At 40.5% G+C, this 21,171-nt stretch overlaps 1 protein-coding gene and 1 pseudogene across 3 annotated transcripts in view; both read right to left on the bottom strand.

Annotated features, from left to right (window-relative positions):
* EXOC6 (exocyst complex component 6) overlaps positions 1-20,474 on the bottom strand; it is a 212,063-nt gene extending 191,589 nt beyond the window's left edge. Inside the window, exon 1 of one of the 3 annotated variants that reach the window (XM_012659725.1) lies at positions 20,369-20,474. In XM_012659725.1, the coding sequence (XP_012515179.1) occupies positions 20,369-20,454 (86 nt within the window). In that variant the 5' untranslated portion in view covers positions 20,455-20,474. Of the gene's footprint in view, positions 1-7,888; positions 8,050-20,368 lie in introns of those variants that run through there. The other 2 variants (XM_012659724.1, XM_012659727.1) reach the window with 2 other exon arrangements.
* LOC105822707 lies at positions 1,505-2,120 on the bottom strand (annotated as a pseudogene).
* Positions 20,475-21,171: the final 697 nt, after the last annotated feature.

The raw sequence follows: 21,171 nt of genomic DNA, 5'->3' as shown, positions 1-21,171 counted from the left end.
AAAATATTAACATTAGTTATTTCAACATAGTAGGATGATTGTTGATTTTACTTAAATATTCTCCCCCTTTTTCCTATTTGAATTTTCTATAATGAAGATTATTTTTTAAATGAGGAATAGAAGAGAGGGAGTTACTAACCTCAGATTAGCCCAAATACGCTCCCAGAGGCTCCTTCTAACAATGTAAATATTTCTGTTCAGCCTGTATCTGGGAAATTGCTTCTACCTTACAAATTTGAGTGTCCTTCAAAGATGACATTCACTCAAACTTCCTTTTAAGCAAACTATATAATAGCAATTTTTGATATTAAAACTTTAAAAAACCTCAATTAACACCAAAAAGCACAGATAAGAAAATACAAATTTTAACTTCAAAAAAGAAACAACCCAGGTACATACTACCAAATTATACAAAGTACATTATCTAAGTTTAGTTTATTTAGAAGATCAAGGCAGCACACTAGGAGTCAGAGGCTTCTATTTCACCCCGTTCAAAGCACTTACTCTGTCCTGCATCTCATTCACTCACCCATGCCAAAGGTCTGACAAAAAATAACGTCCAATGGTTTCTTGGTTCCTATAGTATAATAGGAAACTTGACTTTTCAACTAAAAAAGTAAAATGAGGATATTTACCATCAGACTGTAAAATTTCTCTTCTGAAAGAGGATACTATAATACTTGAAGATACGCTTTGAAAAAAATCATATACCAAATGAAAGCACCATTTCAAGAGCACTGGGACCATGGTAAACTGAAATGAATTCCAATACTCATAATAATGTAACTCAAAAACAAATCTAGACTTAACAAAAGCTCCAATAACTAAAACTACATTAACAGGCACAAGGGACAGCATAAACACTGTTAATGGGCACGAAGTTTGATAGAGTACACAATATTTGCTTCTGCATTCACACTTATTCAATTATATTTTTTTTAAAATGGTGTTGCTTAAGCTATGAATGTTTTATCAAAAAAATTTTAATAAATACATCAAATACTATTAATAAAAACTAGTTAGGTTATCATGTAAGATATGTGAACAAGACAAACTCAAATTTATAATAAAGGCAACCTGCATTCAAAATGAACTCCACCCTTATATTGTATTAAAGGGGCAAACATCATGAATTAACCCAGCTGCTTACTTGAATTACAAAAGTAACATGATTCACTATGAAAATAAGACACTGTCTACAAATCTCTGACAGTAATAAATTGCAATATACAATGCATACGGGAGTCATACAGAGCAACAAACTCTCATTCAAAACAAAAATATTTTAATACTTTTAAAATCCAAATTTTTCTTTAAAATCATTCATGAAAAAGATTCTCAAGTCAGAATTAACACCTCAATTAGTCAAGCACCAGGAAGCGACATTACATCTATTAAAGTACCAAGAGACATCTTTTCACCAGTCACTTCCTTCTGATGTCTCTGTTCCAGAATCACACAGACTCTCATTTCTCTACACTTTCCATTCCATCATTTCTTCAGATCATGAAAAGCGAATTTGTTGAACACCAGAAATCTGTTGATATGGTGTTGTATAAACCATAACAGTTTGTTGTTGACCATCCGTGCTTATTAAGCCAGCTGATCACTGGTTAGTAAATGCCTCCTCTGTGAGCTCTTCACTTAGTCCATCTGTAGCTGTGACTACTCCAATTCCCTTCTCTCCTTTCATATCCTCTCTGAATGTCTGAAGGTATAATTTCAGGGGTTCCACATAACTGTCAAAGCCTAAGGTATACATGGCAAAGAGACTATCCTCTCTATTGATTGTTTTCCATTTCTCTTGATGGAATCTTTCACTTGCTTCAGATGTTATAAAGCAGATGAACTCACACATTCTTGAACACATTCTTTGGCATCTTTTGCAATCTTTCCCATTTGAGATATGACATTTTTCATTGTCCTAGTGACATTTGCAATTGGAAGTATGTATCTTGTTCTCTGAAACTTTCTTTTGAACCATTTGTGTCTTCATCATCATTCATGCTGTCCTCAGTATCATCATGAGGCTGTATAACATAACGACTTCCTCCAATATAGTCTGCAGAGATTCCTAGCTGAGAAGCATCTGTCGTAGAATCGGCACCATCCATTGTCATGAAATACTGTCAGAACTGTGTTGTCAGTGGTGCTCAAGAACACCTGTCTAAAAAGGCGTCCAATCTTCACTCAATTTCAACCTCCAACGCAGCCGCTCCCGTCTCCAATCGGCTGTTTGGTTGGACAGAAAATGGCTGCAAAGGAACCAGTCCCAGGGTGGAGCTCCGCTTCCAGGACTGGCCTCCCCACCCTCCTCCGTGAACTGCTTCCCCCTGCTCGACTAAGAAATATATATTCAAGAAAATCCGCTAAATACTTGGTAAGAACAGTAAGAGTTTGAAGCCCTTGAGCTATGACCCACACCTTCCTTTCCCCAACTCCTAACTCAGCATGATAGAAGCGTTATAATGGTTGGGCATAGCTAAGAAGGTAGGGCTCCCTCTCTCCCTGCCCCTAGGTTTCAGTCAAGGGCCAAACAAAGGGCAAGCATTCAGCATTTCTTATCCCTACCCCAGCTTTGTGTTGCACAGGCTAAAACAGAGGTGAGAATGCCTAAGAGGATGAGGGCTCCTTTCTTCCAACCAGCCCTCCTTCATCCACCGAGCCTCACAAGGATATCATATAACAGAGGCTCTACCACAGACACAACAACCATGAATCCGGGGGACCCAATTCCCCTCACTTTGGCTCACTCATAGGACAGAGGTTCCACTGTGAAAGGTAAGCCAAGACCACAGATTACCACCCCACCCAGAACCATGCTCTTAAAGCAAGAGTGTCACTCCAAGAGAAGGAAGCTACTGTCTAGGCCCCCAGATATGGAGCAGTGACTCAAAGATGATACCTGGGAGAGAAGCAGAAAATAAGTACAAAGAGCTCCAAAGCTCTCCCCAAAGAAACTGGTTTTATTTAGAACAGAATGTGGGGAAGTTCAAACATACAGGCTCTGGAAAACAATGAAGATTTTGGTAGTAAGCAACTGAGAGGAGACTGGTAGCTTCATTGAAATCAGCAAGATAAACCACAAGTCAGCAAGTTTACCCAAGAAAACCGAGGAAAGAAAAAGTGAAGAGCCCTCCTGTGGTCAGAAAAAAACCTCAGAGACCAGCATCAAAAACCACTACTTCACTTGAACAGATATTTGTACATCCATGTTCATAGCAGCATTATTCACAATAGCCAAAAGGCAGAAGCAACAGAAATGTCCTTTGATGAATGACATATGAACAAAATGTAGTGTATACATATGATAGACTATCATTCATCCCTAAAAAGGAAGAAAAGCATGACCCATGCTACAATGTGGATAAACATTGAGGAAATTATGTTAAGTGAAATAAGTCAGTCACAAAAAGACAAATATATGATTCCACTTTTATGAAGTGTCTAAAATACTCATATTAATAGAGACAGAAAGTAGAATGGTGGTTGCCAAGGGCTCGTGAGAAAGGAGGAATGCAGAGTTAGTGTTTAATGGGTAAAGATTTTCAGTTTGGGCAGACAAAAAGGTTCTGGAGGTAGATGGTGGTGATGGTTGCAGAACAAAGTAAATGTACTTAATGCCACAGAACTTTACACTTAGAAATTACCAAAATAGTAAATGTTATGTATATTTTACAATTTTAGAAATAAAATATGTGAGCTAAAAATAAAATCCTAAGCCCTCTGCTAACTGAACAGACCCCTCTTGACCAAGGGGACCCCAGAAACATCTTAAAACTGAGTTCCCAGCCATGATGGGATGGGAGAGATAAAGCACAATTACATGCATATTATTTTCCTTCATAAATATTCATGACACCTCCTATAGCTTGAATATGTATATTTGACCACTCCGCTCAATATAAAATCCTGTTCCCTTTTGTCTCTTCTTTGAAGCACATGTGCCTGGCTTCTGACTGGGGCTTTGCTTCCCAACCTGTTGGAATGGCCACCCAGCACGTTGCCACCCTTTATGAGAAATAAAACTCCTTTTTCCAAAGTATAAACCTTGTTAATTTTTTTTTTTTTTGTAGTTAACAAAAAAACCAAGATTGGGAAGATTGGGGGATTTAATTCGCTGGAAAAATCATTAAGCCAAGAATAAATGAAAAATAGAGAGATAAATGAAAAAGTTACATCACTTATTCCTTTGACATTTATTAAGCATAATGTGGTTGGATGTGTTCTAGCTGCTGGGGTACACAGAACTCTGTACCTGGTGGTGCACTCATCTCCCAGCTTCTAAGGACTCACAGCTGCACCTTGTCTACAGACCGACAGGTGAGAGGCACTCCACACAGTGTTGCCTGGGGTTATGCCCCCCCAACACACACACACATATACACACACACACATTCACACTCACACTCTTTCTCTCCCAAGGAAAGACTGTTGTAAGTGGAGGTAAAATGTTAGCTATAGATTTTTCATAAACGCTCTTTTTCAAGCTGAGGAATTTCCATTCCTAGTTTCTGAGGGTTTTAAAATCAGGAATGAATGTTAGATTTTGTCTATGTTTTGTCTGCATCTATTGAGATGATCATACAGTTTTTCTTTTTTAGTTTAATATGGTGAACAATGTGACATTGATTTTTCAAATGTTATGCCATCATGCTTTCTTGAAATAAATCCCACTTGATGATGTATCAGTCTTTATACATATATATTAGAATATATATATACCTTTATATATCAAATCCATATAGATGGATTTAATTCCCTAAAATTTGCTTAAAGTGTTTAAATCTATGTTTATGAGGAATATTAATCTACAGTTTCCTTTTCTAGTAATGTCTTTGCTTAATTTTGGTATCAGGTTAATGTTGACTTCAAATGAGTTGGGTAATATTCCCTCCTCTTCAATTTTCCATAAGAGTTTTTGTAGAATTGGCATTAATTCTTCCTTAAATGTTATAAAATTCACCAGTAAAGCCATCTGGACCTAGAGTTTCCTTTTGGAGGAGGATTTTAACAGCAAATTCCATTTCTTTAATTGATAAAGAACTATTCAGTTATCTATTTCTTCCTAAGTGAGCTTTGATAGTTTGTATTTTTCAACAAATTTGTCCATTCTGCTAATTTGTCAAATGTACTGCCATGAAGTTGTTTATAGTATTTATCTTTTTTAATATCTGTAGAATTTGTAGTCATGTTACCTCCCTCATTCCTGTCATTGGTAATTTGTTTCCTCTCCATTTTTACCCCTAGATGTTTATCAATTTTACTGATCTCAAACAACCAGTTTTTGGTTTCATTGATTTTTCTGTTTTTCTATTTTCTGTTTCATAGAATGCCACTCTGGTCTTTACATATCTCCTTTATTCCACTCTTCTGAGTTTCATTTGCTCTTCCTTTTCTAGTTTAAGTTAGAAGCTGAAGCCGTTCTTTTTAGTAGAGGTGTTTAGTGCTATAAATTTCTAAGTATTTCTTTAGCTGTATCCCCAAAATGGTATGTTGTGTTTTCATTTTATTCAGTTCAAAATACTTTCTGACTTCCTCTTTCGATTGCTTCTTTGACCTATCAGTTATTTAGAAGTGTGTTATTCAATGCCAAATATTTGGGAATCTTCCAGATAGTTTTTTATTATTGATTTCTAATTTAATCCCAGTGTAATCAAAGAACCATATAATATACCAGGCCCTGTGGAAAATATTTTACATGCTTCCCAGGAAATTGTCAAGCTGAAAAATTCTGCTACTGAGAAAAATAATATAAATAATAATTTCAGTTTACAGGCCGGCTAAAAGATAATTAGGAAATAACAGAAATTAATGTTAATACTGAAATATTTATGAATGAGTTGATGTCTTGGATTTGCTCCAAAATATTCCAGGGTGAGGGAGAGTAGATTTGGGAAAAGATCAAACAAGACTGGCCAGGGATTGAACTGAAGCTAAATGATGGTTCATGGCTGTTCATTACACTATTTTACTTTTATAAATATTTAAATTTTTCCATAATAAAAGGTCTTTAAAAATGTAATATTAACACTTCACTCAGTGAAACCTAAAAAAATTATGGAAAAAATAATAGTAGCTTAAAAATTGTTCAAGAGAAAAGACAGCTACCAGTGCCTTCTATGTGTGTATAAAAAGAGTCTGCTTGTAAATGAGACATGACAAGTGTATATTTAGGATAAGTATGAGTCACTACAGTTTGCTAAAGAGTGGGTTCCAACAAAGTGAGCAGTTGACACAACTGCCCAGCAAAAGAGCACAGAATAACACCATGAATACACATATATTCTGTTTGTGAGTGTCCCAAGTCTCTAAATACATTTCAAATTTTTCTTTAATTTCATCTTTTTTAAAGATACTACCTAGCACATTTTCCCAAGATGAAGCATCGCCTTCATAAATACTATTTTCAAAAATGGACTACTCTATTAATATACCACATACTATACTCTTTCAGTTTCAAGATGCAGTTAGTAAAACAAAGCTTACTTTTAATCTGGTTTCTACTTTCATTACTAAATGTATAGAGTTTTAGTAAAAGAATTATGTTGGAAAATTAAGGAAATACACTAATTATGCATTATCATAGTATAGCAGGAGCTTTATGTGACAAAAATTCATAGCATGCCTACCATATGCTTGGTGTTAGGGATATAGAAGTGAACAAATAGGCAAGGTCCCTAATGTTCTGAGCTTTCTGGGCATCTAAACACCCCCCTCCCCATTCTACAAATAAGAAAACCGAGATCCAGAGAGGTTCAGTGATTTCTGTCCCTGACTGCATACTTCATCATTGCAGGACTAGAGCAAAACAAGAACCCAGGCCTCCTGACTCTCACGACAAGGTGGATTTACATAACTTGAACTGGATTCACTTTACACTGCATCCACAGGTCCACAAACCATACAGCGCTCCATTTCTAGGAAGTGTATCCTGAAGAACTATTAATGATAAAGCACAATCAGTCTCAAGTTCCCCAGATGAATCATAATTTCATTTATCATTATCATCACTGCAAAAGATGAAACCTTATATTTAAAAGGAGCTTATTCTTGAACAGAGTGCCTAATCTAACCTAATGGCTCAGAACAGGGCCTGGCTAACATTCTATTAGGACAGCAGGTATTCGGTCTGGCATAGAATATTTATTACCTAGTACTATTCTTAAAGGGAATGGGGTAGGGATCCGTTTTAAAATAAGTGGAAAAATTAATGCAAAATTAATGACATGTTCGTAAATAAGTGAAAGCTTTCCTATCTCCAGAGAGGCTTATCCGGTGAGCGCACGGTCACATCAGCGTGTTCCTGAGCAGCGGCTCCTCCTCTCCAGCCCACGCTCCCTCTCGCCCACTCTGGGCGCGCGCGGGTGCCCGGTGCCGGCGTCTCCCGCTCAATTTCAATTCTCCCACGCCCACGGCAGCCCCGCGCGCCAGGGTTCCCACTCGCGCGCGACCCAGCACGTCGGTCACGCCGCGTGTCGGCAGTTAACCTTCGCCCCTGGCAGGCCCGCCAAGCAGCCCACAGCCCCGCCACACGCACAACCCAGGAAGGCCTGAGGCGTGTCCTCGGGCCCTCAGACCGATGTTGGGCGGCGAACGCGGGGCCGCGCCCCAGATCCCGGGGTCAGAGACGCTGCAGCAGCCACACCCACCAGCTGCGCGGTGACAGCTAACGAGGCTGAGGCGGGCTACGCCAACAGGTGCAGCTGCCCTCCCTGCCCCGCCCGGGCCCCAGTCCAGGTCCCGCCACCCGCGAGCGCCCTCGCCCGCCCCCGCGCGCACCACCTGTCGGGCTGCTCCGCGCGCGGCCGGCGGCGGACGCCCCGCCCTGCTCCTGAGGAGCGGACGGCAGGGGTGGCCCGAAATCCCGAGGGAATGACAGCTTTACCGGAGGGTGGGCCCCACGCAGGCGGTGTCGGTGCTCTCGATCTCCTGCAAGATCCGCTCGTGCTCCGGGACGGTGCCCAGACCCTCGCTGCTCTCCGCCATCTTGGCTGGAAGCTGAGGGGCCGGGGAGGCGCGCGGCCGCGCGACTGTCGGCGGCGAGCCGCAGGTGGCGCGAGCGGGAAGGGGCGGGGCGGGGCGGGGCGCACGGAACGACGGCGCGGGAGCGCGCGGAACGCTGGGGTGGAGGCTCGCGAGCGCGCGAGCCGGTTCCTGCACCTGCCAGAGGGGACGGTACTGCTGGCGGTGGCTGGGACCCGAGTGGCCGCCTGTTCTTCCCGGCGACTTGCCCCTACTCGCCTTTTGGCTTTAACAAATATTCTCTTCTGTGTCCCAGACCCTCTGCTACGCGCTGGGGATACCGTAGTAGTGAGAAAGGTGAACAATTAAATAATCAGCCTTAATCTGTAATAAAAACTACAGGAACGTTTACCAAGGAGCCTGATAGACTCGGGATGGTGGGAAGTCATGAACTCAAGAAAAGCAAAACTGTGTGATAGTAGATTTATTTCAGGAACAAAGATCCCAGATGACCATGAGAACCACTCTAGGTGAAGTCATGTCCCTGCCCTCAGGAGGTTCACAGACGCCAGTCAACTTGGAAATAAATTATAAAAACGCCAGAAAAATTAAATGACAAGAAGTCAAAACACTTGATGGCAACGATACAAAAGAGGCCCGAGGGAATGTGTGATTTCATGCCAAAGGCCTTGAACCCAAGTGTCCCAATAGCTGGGCTGAGGAGGGGTGAGAGCTCTTGAAAGGGACTGGGCAGCAGAGAGGTGGGAAAGAGAGAAGAAGGGGTGGCTTGGACAAAGGTACGAGTGTAGAAAAGAGTCCTGCTTAATGATATGTTTGTGGGACGCTGAGTAAACCAGTTTGTCATGATCAAAGCAGCAGCTGGGGAAGATTAATCAGGAACAGAATACAAATCCAGCATGAGGGACAAGGATTTTCTGATCTCCATTAACCCCAGGCTTTGAGCTTCCCTTCAACTCAACCAGCGTCTTTACTACCCAGCTGCATTACTCATCCCCTTCAGTGAGCTTTCACTAGAATCCTACCTTTATTCTCCTCCCTACGAAATCTTGGAAGGTGATATGGTATAACAGTTAAGAGCATGAGCTCTGAAGTCAGATCTCTGAGAACATTAATTCTTAGATTAATGTCACTTCACAGCTATGTGACACTGGGCAAGAACCTAATCCCTTTATATGACAGTTTCCCCATCTGTAAATGACAACAATAGTAGTGTCTACCCCATATTGCCATCCCAGTCCCATATTGTATTAGTTTTCTTTTGTTGCTGTAACAAATTATCACACATTGGTAGCTTAGAATGACCCAAATGTATTATCTTACAGTTCTGCAGGTTAGAAGTCTGCCACAGGTCTCACTGAACTAAAATCAAGGTGTCAGCACAACTGTGTTCCTTTCCAAAGACTCTAGGGGAGAACTTGTTTCCTTGCCTTTTCCAGTTTCTAGAGGCCACCCACATTCCTTGGCTTGTGACCTCCTTCCTCCGTCGTCAAAGCTAGCAATGTTACATCTCTGTGACCGTTCTTATGTAGTCATGTCTTCCTCTGACTCTGACCTAGGCTGGAAAAAATGGTCTGCTCTTAAGGACCTATGTGATTAGACTGAACCCAACTATTTAATCCAGGGTAGTCTTCCATCTCAAGGTCCTTAAGCTTAATCACATCCTTTTTGTTATGTAAAGTAACATCATCACAGGTTCCAGGGATCAGAATATGAGTATCTTTGAGGGGTCTTTATTCTGCCTGCCACACTTAGTAATGGCCCTATAAACATTATTAATGCCCTCCTTAGTAATCTGGAATCTCTCTCTTCCTTGGAAAATTCAACTCAAATTTATTGCCTTCATAAAGATTCCCTTGACTAATCACAACCTTCTATAGTGACTACAGCTTGGATTTAGTACATTTATTCACTCCCCCAATAGTTTGCACTTGTTTTGATTAGTTCCTTTTCATTCATTTGTGGGTTTTGTTTGTTGTACACTTGGTCCCCAGGGAACCTCAGTGAATACTGGCTTGAAAGACAAAGGAATCTCTTCATTCCACCATGAAACCCCATTACAAGCCAATGTGAAGTCATCATAACCTCACCCCTGTCTCACTGCCTTGATGGTACGTGCGAATCCAGACCTCCTCTGCGTAATGCCACTTCCTTGTGCTACATGAATATGCAGGTACAGAAAATCCCTTCCCAACTCCACCAGCATTATCACATCAAGGTCCTTGCGTTCAGATGATTTCTTTTTTTAATTTTAATTCCTATAGTTCCTCATAGAGTTCTACATATACCTGAGAGAAAGCTAGAGAGGTTTTGAAACCAAACAGTGCTGAAGCTCTGAAACTATTGGAAAGAGTTCAGGATGAATTAGAAAGGAGCATTACAAACAGTTCTGAGCAGAAGGCAGGAGTTTTATTAATCTGTGATTGGTAACAGTATCAAATTGTAAAAATTTAGTTTCTTCAAACTTGCTCTTTATATATCGACATTAAATATAATGTCTAATAATGTGGTTATATTCAATTGCCATAATAGAAACCTACAGCACTAACAGAGAATGTTACCTGAAATTCCCTGGCGCTGGCTTTTATCAAGAGCTCCAATGTAAGAAACAATATTTATGGACTTTCATCAAAGGATATAAACTTCATTTATTCCTCTGGTTATTTAAAAATTTATTCTTGGATCAAGCCAAATCTTGTCGTACAGAGATTTCATACCAATTGTTTTTTATTGATTAGTAAAAACCTGAACTTCTTCCTTGGCTGATTGCCTCTTCGATGACTGAGACACCACCACCTGGTGTTAGCACACCCTAATTGCACGTTCAGCTCTCCGGAGAGGAAGATAAACCTTTTGAAAATTGAAACTTAAACCAAAACATTAAAAATGAGGACAAATTTTAGCCCCTCCTACAAAGAGAATGAAAAGCTAGTTTTCTCTACAGGAAATGGAAGACTATCTTAGCTCAGTTATGTATTAATACATAATCAGAATTTATTGTTCTAAAGAACAAAGGAAGACAAGGAAAGCAGGGCATGTGACACAGGCCAGCTTCCTGTTTAGCAGATGACTCTTGCTGGGGCAATCCTTTGCTAAGCATCGCTTACTCAGACCTTTCCCCATTTTTTCACCAATCTTGACACCACTTATCCAAACAGAGCTCCAAATGCCCCTGGTCTGGGAAGCCAGCCCTGCTTAGACACGTTTTACACCAGGGCTGTTTCAGCACTTGCCCATAAAGGTTACCTCAACATGAGCAAGAGTATCTTCTCCAGAGTTCAAGTAAACATGGAAGGAAGTCCATTTACCACTTCTCCTTCTGAAACAGCTTCTGCTATTTCCCTCTGAAACTTCTGAAATTTCTGTTAGTGCCTGGAGAGTTTTGCTAGAATTTAAAGCTAAGCATCCTAAATAACTAACTCTGTAGATTTTAATCATGGACATAGATATACCGAATATATAAATGTGGAAAAAAAGCCTACCCAAGGGATAAATGATTGAATGAGTCTGGCCTGAGGAAGCTGAGGGGATCGTAGGGTACACACAGACAGATTGCTCATGCATGTTGTTATTTTTTGGCAGTGGATATTGACTTCCAGAGATCCAACCAAAGTCTTCAGGACTCCTAGAAGAGGAAGACACACTAGGAAGATGGGCAGGGCTGGAGATGCATTCTGTGTCCAGTATAAAACTAACCAGTAAAGTAAGATTTTAACTTGTAAATAAACTCATAGTCATTGACAATTTATACTTTGAGCCATTTGTCTACAGTCTAATAACCTATCTTGGGAAACCTCCTCCTCAGAATGAGGCTGTAGAGTGCAGCTGCCCTGGTCTGCTATTAAACTACTTGGGTTCAAATTCCAACTCATCTTTTTTTTTGTTTTTTTGAGACAGGGTCTTCCTCTGTTGCCTGGGTTAGAGTGCAGTGGCGTCATCATAGCTCACTGCAGCCTCAAACTCGTGGGCTCGAGCGATCCTCCTGCCTCAACTTCCTGAGTAGCTGGGACTACAGGTCCAAACCACCATGCCCTGCTAATTTTTCTATTTTTTGTAGAGATGGGGTCTCATTCTTGCTCAGGCTGGTCTTCAACTCCTGGCCTCAAGTGATCCTCCCACCTTGGCCTTCCAGAGTGCTAGGATTACAGGTATGAGCCACCATGCCCAGCCTCCAACTCATCTCTTACTAGATGTTGGGCCTTGGGGAGTTACTTAAACTTGTCTAAGCCTCGGTTTCCTCCAAGTGTGAACTAGGGACAATAAGAGTCCCTAGCTCACCAAATTGTGTGAGGATTAAAGAAGATAATATATGTATAATGTTTAGCCCAGAGCTCAATCCACATTAGCGTTGGAGGCTAGGATTATCAGACATTTGTTAGGAAACCAGATGGCCCAGTATTTATCTTCCTCTTTGATAAAATAAAAATTAAAACCAGACACATAAATGTTCTTTTTTCTAATCGTTAACGAAATAACCCTATTGCATATCAGGATTTTCTGCATGCTCAATGGGTGGAAACTCCCTGAAATTTGTTCCCTACTGTTATAGAGGAGGAAACAGGAACATGTCTTTGGGTTAGACTTGGTTCCAGACTCACTTTAGCGAGCCCTCTGGATCTTGTCTTATAAGGCAAGTGCCTCTTCGTTGTCTTTGGGGGCAGTGCTCATCCATCCTTTGAGGCACATATTATGGTGGGAAGCAAATCACTGAGTCTGTCTGCACTCCCAGACACTGCTCCTAAGTCAAGCACAGAGACAATGTCTGTATTGTTCACTGTTCAGCCCAGTGTCTTGCATATAGTATGTGCTCAATTAATATTTGTTAAATGAATGCTCCACATGCAAATACTTCTCACGTTAAGCTTAATGTTGTAAAAGCATGTTTTATGAGGTAGGGTATATCTTTACAAAAAGATTCTCCTCCCCACCCCTGGGAACCCTATCTTGATCTTCTCGAGATGTTGCTAGTATCATTCAGATATTTCTTAAAGAATTTTAGAGCTTTTGTTATATAATTGTAGAACTGTATCAAAATGTAAAGTACAGGCAGTCTTTATACATTGGCTCTAATTAATTAACCCTTCCCCATGGCTTTTAGCCACTCATTCCAGATATCCAGTCATAGGGCCACTCCTCCAGTTTCTGCCTTGGTGGTGTGGTGACCCCAAGTGGCCACGCTCTGTAAGTGCAAGAAAAAAACAAAGCCCAGCCCATCTGGGAGGATTCCTGCTGCAAAACCGTGTCCAGGAATCTGCTGTTCCATAAAGATCTGGACCTTACCATGGAGAACAATAGAAGGAAATTTGAAATTGAAAACAAATAAACTCATTTTTTTCCTGAAATATACACCAGTCCTTAGAGAAGTTCAAAAGTAATTAGCCCCAGATTTTGTTCATTAAAGAACTATTTTTATTGAATGTTTGCCGTATGCCAGGCTCTGTGTTAAGCTCTCAGACAGGGCTGGCTCATGGGTGTGAGACCTATGCAGTTGCACTTGATTTAATACTCTGCCATCATCATCTTGTAATTCTTAATAATTTTTGTACAAGGAGCTCTACATTTTCATTTTACATTGGGCCACACAAATTATCGCTATCCCTGCCCTCAGAACAATGTCCCGAAAGCACCATTAGCTTGCTTATCCCAAAACTAAACATTTTAATGTCCACTGAGCAATTAAGAGCAATATTTTCTCTGTGTTCCATTCTCTCTCTTTCCTTGGTATCCCACCTCCACCCTCAGCTTATAACACAAACTATTGTCTCTTCTCTCTCCTCTTACTCTCCTCCTTGTTGGTTTTTTTATTCCTCATCCTGTTCAACGCACTCTCCATTCCTCCCTCTTTCCCCACTTAGCTTTCCTTTACTGACCTTTGCCCTTCCTCCCTCTCCTCTCACTTTCCTATTTTTCTTTCTCTTCTCTTGGCAAACCAGGTTTAGAAATGTAACTAATGTCATGCAATGAAATAATAATGATGATGATAGCTGACACTCCCTGGCCACTCTCTGTAAAATCCCTGGACCCTCCTATCCTTTGCTCTGTTTTGTTACTTTTCTGAGCACTTATTGCCACTTTTTAATTTGCATATTTCCAGCTCCCCTCGCTAAAATACAAGCTCCCTGTCAGCAAGGAATTTCCAGGTCTTGATCTTATATATCCACAACATGTAGCACACTACACCATTCTCATTAGAGATTGAGTTCACACTGCATTAGTATAAAATATAAGCATTAGTGAATGTGATTTTAAAAAGGGATACATACCTCTCTCCCCTGAATATTATGCAACCAAAATAAAATTTACATTACTCTAAGCCAAGCACAGAAGGACAAATACCACATGATCTTACTTATAGGTAGAATCTACAAAAGTCAAGCTCATAAAAGTAGAGAGTAGCATGGTAGTTACCAGAGGCCGGGGAGAGGGGTGGATAGGAATAGGGGAGATGTTAAGCAAAGGGTACAAAGTTTTAGTTAGACAGAAGGAATAAGCTTCAGTGAGCTATTGCACAGAATGGTGACTGTAATTAACAATAATGTATTATATATTTCAAAATAGCTAAAAGAGTAGATTTTAAATGTTCTCATTCCAAAAACGTATACTTATGTATGCAAGGTGATGGTTACGCTAATTAGTGTGATTAATCATTTTACAATCCGAACATATATCAAAACATCATTTTGTATCTTATAAATATATGCAATTATTATTTGTCAATTATTAATACAATAAAATTTTTAAAAATTTGCATATTTCCCACCTGTTCAGAATTTTAAACTGTTATGAGTGCTTGTTTATGTAAAGACTCTAAAGTATAAGTTTATTGGATTATATATCCCAAATGTAAATAATAGTAATCACTTATATTTATTGAACATTTACTATGTGCCAAGCACGTCATATGCACTAACCATTCGAGATGGGTTTTACTATAATCCCCATTTTATAGTTTCAGAAACTAAGGCCAAAATAATACAACTAATAAGTGTCTGGTTTAGAGTAACACTTAGATCTTTGATCTTAATTAATATACATAATAAAATAAGATTTAGTAGAACTCTTACATTTTTAAAGATGTAAGTAGCAAAAATATTCTAGAGTATCTACAGTTGAATTTAACTTGTTAATTTTTTCTTTCTTTTAGTATGTCATCCTAAGATTTTATATTGTATTCAGTTTAGGTTTGTTTGGGTTTTTTTAAAATGTTTTCTGTCCTTTCCTAAAAGCGCGTTATCTCCATTCCTAAAAACATTAAAGTCAAAGAAATACAATATCCTGTTTGCTCTTAACCTGATAAAACTTCATGGTCAGCTTTTGGAAAAGAGCCTGAGAGAGTCTGTGAATACAAATGTAAAACAATTATGTTATCATAAAACAATTACAAAAATTTCTTCTGGTACGTCATCTTGTACAATTCCCTTTTCCTCCTATTTTTCCCGGCCCTCTGCAGGGCCTTCTTTGGACATGCTCCACACTCTCTACCTCCTACTAACTTGGCAGTGCCCTACCACGTGTCCATGATTTTCTCATCTCAGTTAGGCTCAGCTACAGCAACAAAACACACTGTGACTTCTGAACCCGAATCAGTTCAGACATTCTATGACTTCAGGACCTGTTCTAAGGAGCTAACAACACACCTGCAGGACCCAAGGAGGCGTAATGAGCCCCAGGTTACATCCAGGTCTGAGTCAATATCCACGGGAGCAGGTCTAATGGGTGACACCTGGCAGCAGGAAGTTCTAGTGTGAATGTGGTAAATATTATAAATGTTACAAACACTGCTCCTACCCTATCCTAAGACCATTACTACCATCACTAATTTATTAGAATTATCTTGACATGAGGATTCAGGCAACCATTACCAATACATCAAATAGATATACTAGTTGAAACCTATTGACTATCCTTGTTCAAGGAAGTTGGTAATGCTGAGTAAAACAGGCATCAATATTGCAGTTTTCTTTAACATGCTTCCAGATAGCCATTAAGCCTCCCAGGGGCAGGCACGCTCCCTAGAGGGAGGAGCTGGTAAGGAGCACCTTGTATCTAAGCCAAATGGAGGGACTGAGGTGAAAACCAAGAAACCTAAACAGAATAAGAATATCCAGTGGAAATTAGCGTGTGATTGCAACATGATGAAAACAGTGATGCCCAGGGCAAAAGGATTAGGACAGCAAAACGAATTCCAGGCCCCATGCGCTGTTGAGTTTCAGCCTACTAATATTCTGCCATCTAGGGGATTTTGAATGCCCAAAGCTAGGCCATGCTAGCACAACACAGGCACTAGCAATAGGCCTTTCTTTACATTTCTCCCTTTTCTCTTAAGTTCAGTCACCACTTGCATGGCTAATATCAAACTTCACTTTTCCACTCTGGAATTTTATTCTCCAATTTAAACTTTATAGCTGTCCAAGATGGCTTTAAAGGATGTTTCATTGGCAATGCAAATAAACCATGGAAAAAGTATAGTGTCTCAGCTTTCCTCGGAAATTATCTTTCCTTCAAACTTAATACTGCGGGATCAGGCATGGTGGCTCGTGCCTGTAATCCCAGCACTTTGGGAGGCCAAGGCAGCAGGATCACTTGAGGCCAGGAGTTCGAGACCATCCTGGGCAACACAGTGAGACCCCATCTCTACAAAAAAATAAAATAAAACAATTAGCCAGGCATGGTGACACATGCCTCTAGTCCCAGCTTACTGGGGAGGGTGAGGCAGAAGGATCGCATGAGCCCAAGAGTTGAAAGCTGCAGTGAGCTATGATCATGCCACTGTATTCCAGCCTGGACGACAGAGTGAGACCCTATTCAAAGAAGAAAAAAAAAATACTATGGGCCTTAATACCATTTCACACATAAAATGAAAACAAACACAGGACCTCAGAATCATCTGATTCTTGTCTGCTTTTCCAAAAAGAAAGCCAAAGGAGCTGACCCGAGGGCTTATTGGGGGAGTCAGGCAGGAGACAGGCTGGACCATCTGGGGGAAGCCTGCTCTGGGAACAGCCAAATATGAAGGCAGGAGGTGGGAAGAACACAGCCTGGGCAGGGCGACAGCGACTTCTCATCCCAACAACCCACTCACAACTCCTCAGATAGAGGAGAGCCATCCTCCCAGATAGATAAAGGCTTGTTAGGGGCTCTGTGACTCCACTCTACCCACCAAAATAACATGGATGCGTTTTCACAGTAGCCTTTGGAAAGGAGTGCTCTCACCCCATCTCCATACCCAAACGTGAAGCTAACAGTGGGTGTCCCACTGACAGGGCAGCACCTGGGGAACAAATCTATGCAGTCTTCACTCTGCAGGGTGATGCTGAGAGAATGCTGTGGCTGCCAGATCCAAATAATTTTTTCTTTAGAAAGCCCCCCACACAGAAAGATGTGTGGGGGTGAATGTGCCAGGAAGATTTGCATGCTCTGTGAAAGAAGAGCTGCTGAGTCACCCTTAAATGACAAAGGTAGAAACCATCTCTGAGTTCTAAGTCACTAAGCTCTCCAAGCTAGTCTTGTTAGAGCAGCAAACTCCACCTGGCCCTTACCTCAACACTGAGCTTGAACAGCCCACCTCGGATTCCCTACCTGAAAACTCCAGGGTGGGCAGGGAAAGGGAACTAACGGTTTAGGATTTTTACAGCAGAAAATGTTTGTTAAAGCAATGCCTTTTTTCTGTGACAGGGAAAAACGAGTAGGAGAACTGTTCAGTAGTCTCTCTATCTCGATTCTTAGGGAATGTTTCTCTCTTGCATTCCCAGCCCCTTCATCTCAGTGTCCTAGCCTTTATCTCACTGTCCATTCCAGGGCCTCATGGCAGGGCCTTTGTGGCCCTGCTGGCCAGCCTGCCTCCGGCCAAATCCCTTTTCCACCATCTCTGCCCTTAGAGCTTGTAGTTTTCAAATACTTCTGTCTCCTCCTCGTCTTTGCTGAAATGACAACATTCTCTCTAAACTGCCTCCTTTCTTTTGCCTTACAAGGTCACCATTAGCCCATAAGCTCATACAAATTAGTTCAAAATATATCTATCTAAGCTACTACGTGCCAGGCCCTGTGGAAACTTCTGCAGTGGATGTGAAGATAGAAGACACGGGCCCTGCCCTCAGGAATCTTTACCTTGGAAATGGTTATAACGCAAAATACACACACACATGTGTACGTCAGAATAAATGCCCTGGATTCTTTGGGACTTCGAGAATGGAACGTTCACATCTAGCCGGGGGAATCAGGAGAGGCTTCATAGGAGAAAGAGCATTTGGCTGTGCCTTGTCAGGTAGGTTGGATTTGGGCAGGCAGAAGTAAGAGCAAACAACAAGGGAAAGGAACCATGAGCACCAGGAAGAAGGACATCTCAGGGCATATTGTCAGACAGTAAAGTGTCTAGTTTGACCAAAATGTAAGTCCTGTCTTTATTTTCCAATCCTCTTATTTGGCCACATGAGCTGATACGTTCCATAAGCGCAGTTACAATGGAAAATCAGTGACATGCAGTGGTATGTGTGGAAAGGCATCAAATGCCAGTCTAAGAAGTCTTCATCTAATCAAATGATTAGAGAAAGAGCTTCGGAAATTAGGAAAACTAATTGTGTCTAATATTGTAGCCGATAAAGGCTTGTTAGGGGCTCCATGATTCCACTCTACCCCCAAAAATAACATGGATGTGTTTTAACAGTAGCCTTTGGAAAGGAGTGCTCTCACCCCATTTCCATACCCAAATGTGAAGCTAACAGTGGGTGTTCCAGGCCCACCGGGCGATGACAGGGCCGCACCTTGGGAACAACTCTATGCAGTCTCTGCTCTTGAGGGTGATGCTGAGAGAATGCCTTGGCTACCAGAAATAAATAATTTTTTCTTTAGAAAGACCAGGTACAATATTGCTACTAGGGATATTTGTCCCAAGAATAGAGGGTAAAAAAGATCCAAGAACCAAGAAGGACAGTCAGGTCCAGCATCAGAGCAAGACTAGCTGAGTGGATAGTTACAAGGACAGACAAAGCCTATAGATGTTGGCCAGGGTTGTGAGACCAGGGGAGAGGTGGAAAGGGTCAGAGGTTGAAGGCCAAGGGCTCTGAAGCAGCAATGGCAGCAGAGGCTACAATAAATACAACACATCTGGGCTCCTTTCACCCCTTCTCTTGTTTTCCTTTAGACTGAGCCACCCAGCACCTAGCACTTAGCACTTAGCACTTTAACCACCTAGCCACCAGGCAAATGCACAAATTTTAGAAGGTGCTGGTACAATATAAAGTGTGTTCGATATGGAGAAAATTATTGCATTTCCCATTGCTAAATAGCTCTGGTTTGTTCTACCTACTGAATAGGGTAAAAATTACCTGCCCTTCTTCACAGGGTATTTATGATACTCAGATAAGATGAAGGTATTAATATATGGAACAGTTATAATGGAGTTGTGATTACTTTGCAACTGTACCTGCATATCAATAATCTAAGAATCAACCAGCAAATGTCAATACTTTACCATGGCCTTAACAGTACCGTAAGTCCTTTGAAGAGATTCAAACTATGTTTATGTAATGCAAAATAAAATTAAAATATCTGTGAAAAATGTATTCAAGTTTAAACTGCAGTGTATTTTGAAGCACTTGGCCCTGCGGCCTTTCTGAGAATGAAGAGGTCATAGATACAAAAACACACACACACACAAATCCTTCCACTTAATCTACAAATATTAGTTAACAAATATTTATTGACTGTCACTATCACATTCAGTGACTAACATCTTGTTCCCACACTGATAGGTGTCAGATACAGGCAGAGAGAATTAAATTTTAAAAGCTCCCCTTTTAACACAATGACACATACTCTTTCATTTTAATGCTGTTCTTGATCTGTGCAAATTAATACCCATATTACCAAAGAAGCTATTTTTAAATCTTATATGGAAACAAAAAACATGTGTGTGAGCGGTCACTATATACCCAAGAGTGCAGCTGCAATACAAATAAACGTTCTACATTTTCTTTCTACAACTCATATCCACCCAAGTATAAATTGGTTTCATTGATATGTCTGATTATTCTGGATGGTTTTCGCTAAGTGATATTTGAGAGAAAACAATTGAAACTTCATATGAATGGAGATGGAATATTTATTTGTAGATGGTATGAGGGCCTTTTTGATCATTTGAAAGTCATTTATATTTTTTAACCTTGTGATGATGAATTCGGAAGCGTAATGCAAAAAAAAGGTGGATTAATTATTTATTGTAACTTCTCTAAGGATAAAAAAACTTTGAGATTAAGTATATACAGAACTGTAGCTGTTTTTCAAAATTATTTTCATACTACTTATTTTATAAGTAGTATAAAAAGAAGGGGAAAAAACTACCTTATCACCGCTAGAGAGGCAACAATAAAATATAAAGTCGCCCTACCTTAAAGTAGCTTCAATGGGCAGCTCAAAAGACTGAATTTCAGCCAGGACGTTCTCAGACGTTTGATCTGTGTCTTCTTCCAACATTGCTCCGCATGCCTCTGATTTTCCAGCTGCAGACATCAGGTTTTGAGTGCAAAACAATTATAATTTATAAAATAAATGTAGTTTTCCTTATAATTGTTAGAAGGATTCTCTGTTCACCCGAAGAGGCAACAAAAACAAGCTCACTGTCCGACTTCACGCTATCAAAGTCCTTGCTTCCAAGAATGTTGCACAGCTGTCGCTGTCCTGTCTCTACTTATAACATTTTACTTATTATTAACCTTGACACAGTTCAGAAAGTTCCTGCCTAGGGCCTGCTATATTTGTTCACTTGTTTCTCAAAGACAGTAACTATAAGTAGGAATTAGAATCATTATACTATAAAGTTATTAAATACATTTGATTTGATAGGGCCTATACTTAATATTATTTATGCTATGTGTGTAACTAAAGATACACTCCTACTTATTGCTGCAACTATGTCCTTGCCTACAGACCCAAGCAGGTTTTAATTATGTGTGCTATGGGATGTCCTTTTGAGGTCACTGGCTAATTCCTTCGTGCCCCATCTCCTTTGCTTCTCCACTCTACTCTCTGCTATATGAATTCCTTCCCTTATAGAGCCATTAGTTCTTTTATCTCTTGTTCAAATACAAATGCTTCTGGAGGCAGTTAGATTTTAATACTTTTCAGTTCCTTATGCCTCACTGTGAATAAGTCTGCCAGATCCTTTCTGCAGAATAGGTTTTGATGGGCAGG

This window comes from Propithecus coquereli, unplaced genomic scaffold (genome assembly GCF_000956105.1).
Source record: "Propithecus coquereli isolate 6110/MARCELLA unplaced genomic scaffold, Pcoq_1.0 Scaffold63, whole genome shotgun sequence".
Lineage (NCBI taxonomy): Eukaryota > Metazoa > Chordata > Mammalia > Primates > Indriidae > Propithecus > Propithecus coquereli.
Note: the sequence above shows the minus strand (reverse complement) of the source record. Positions and strands in the feature narration are given on the sequence as shown.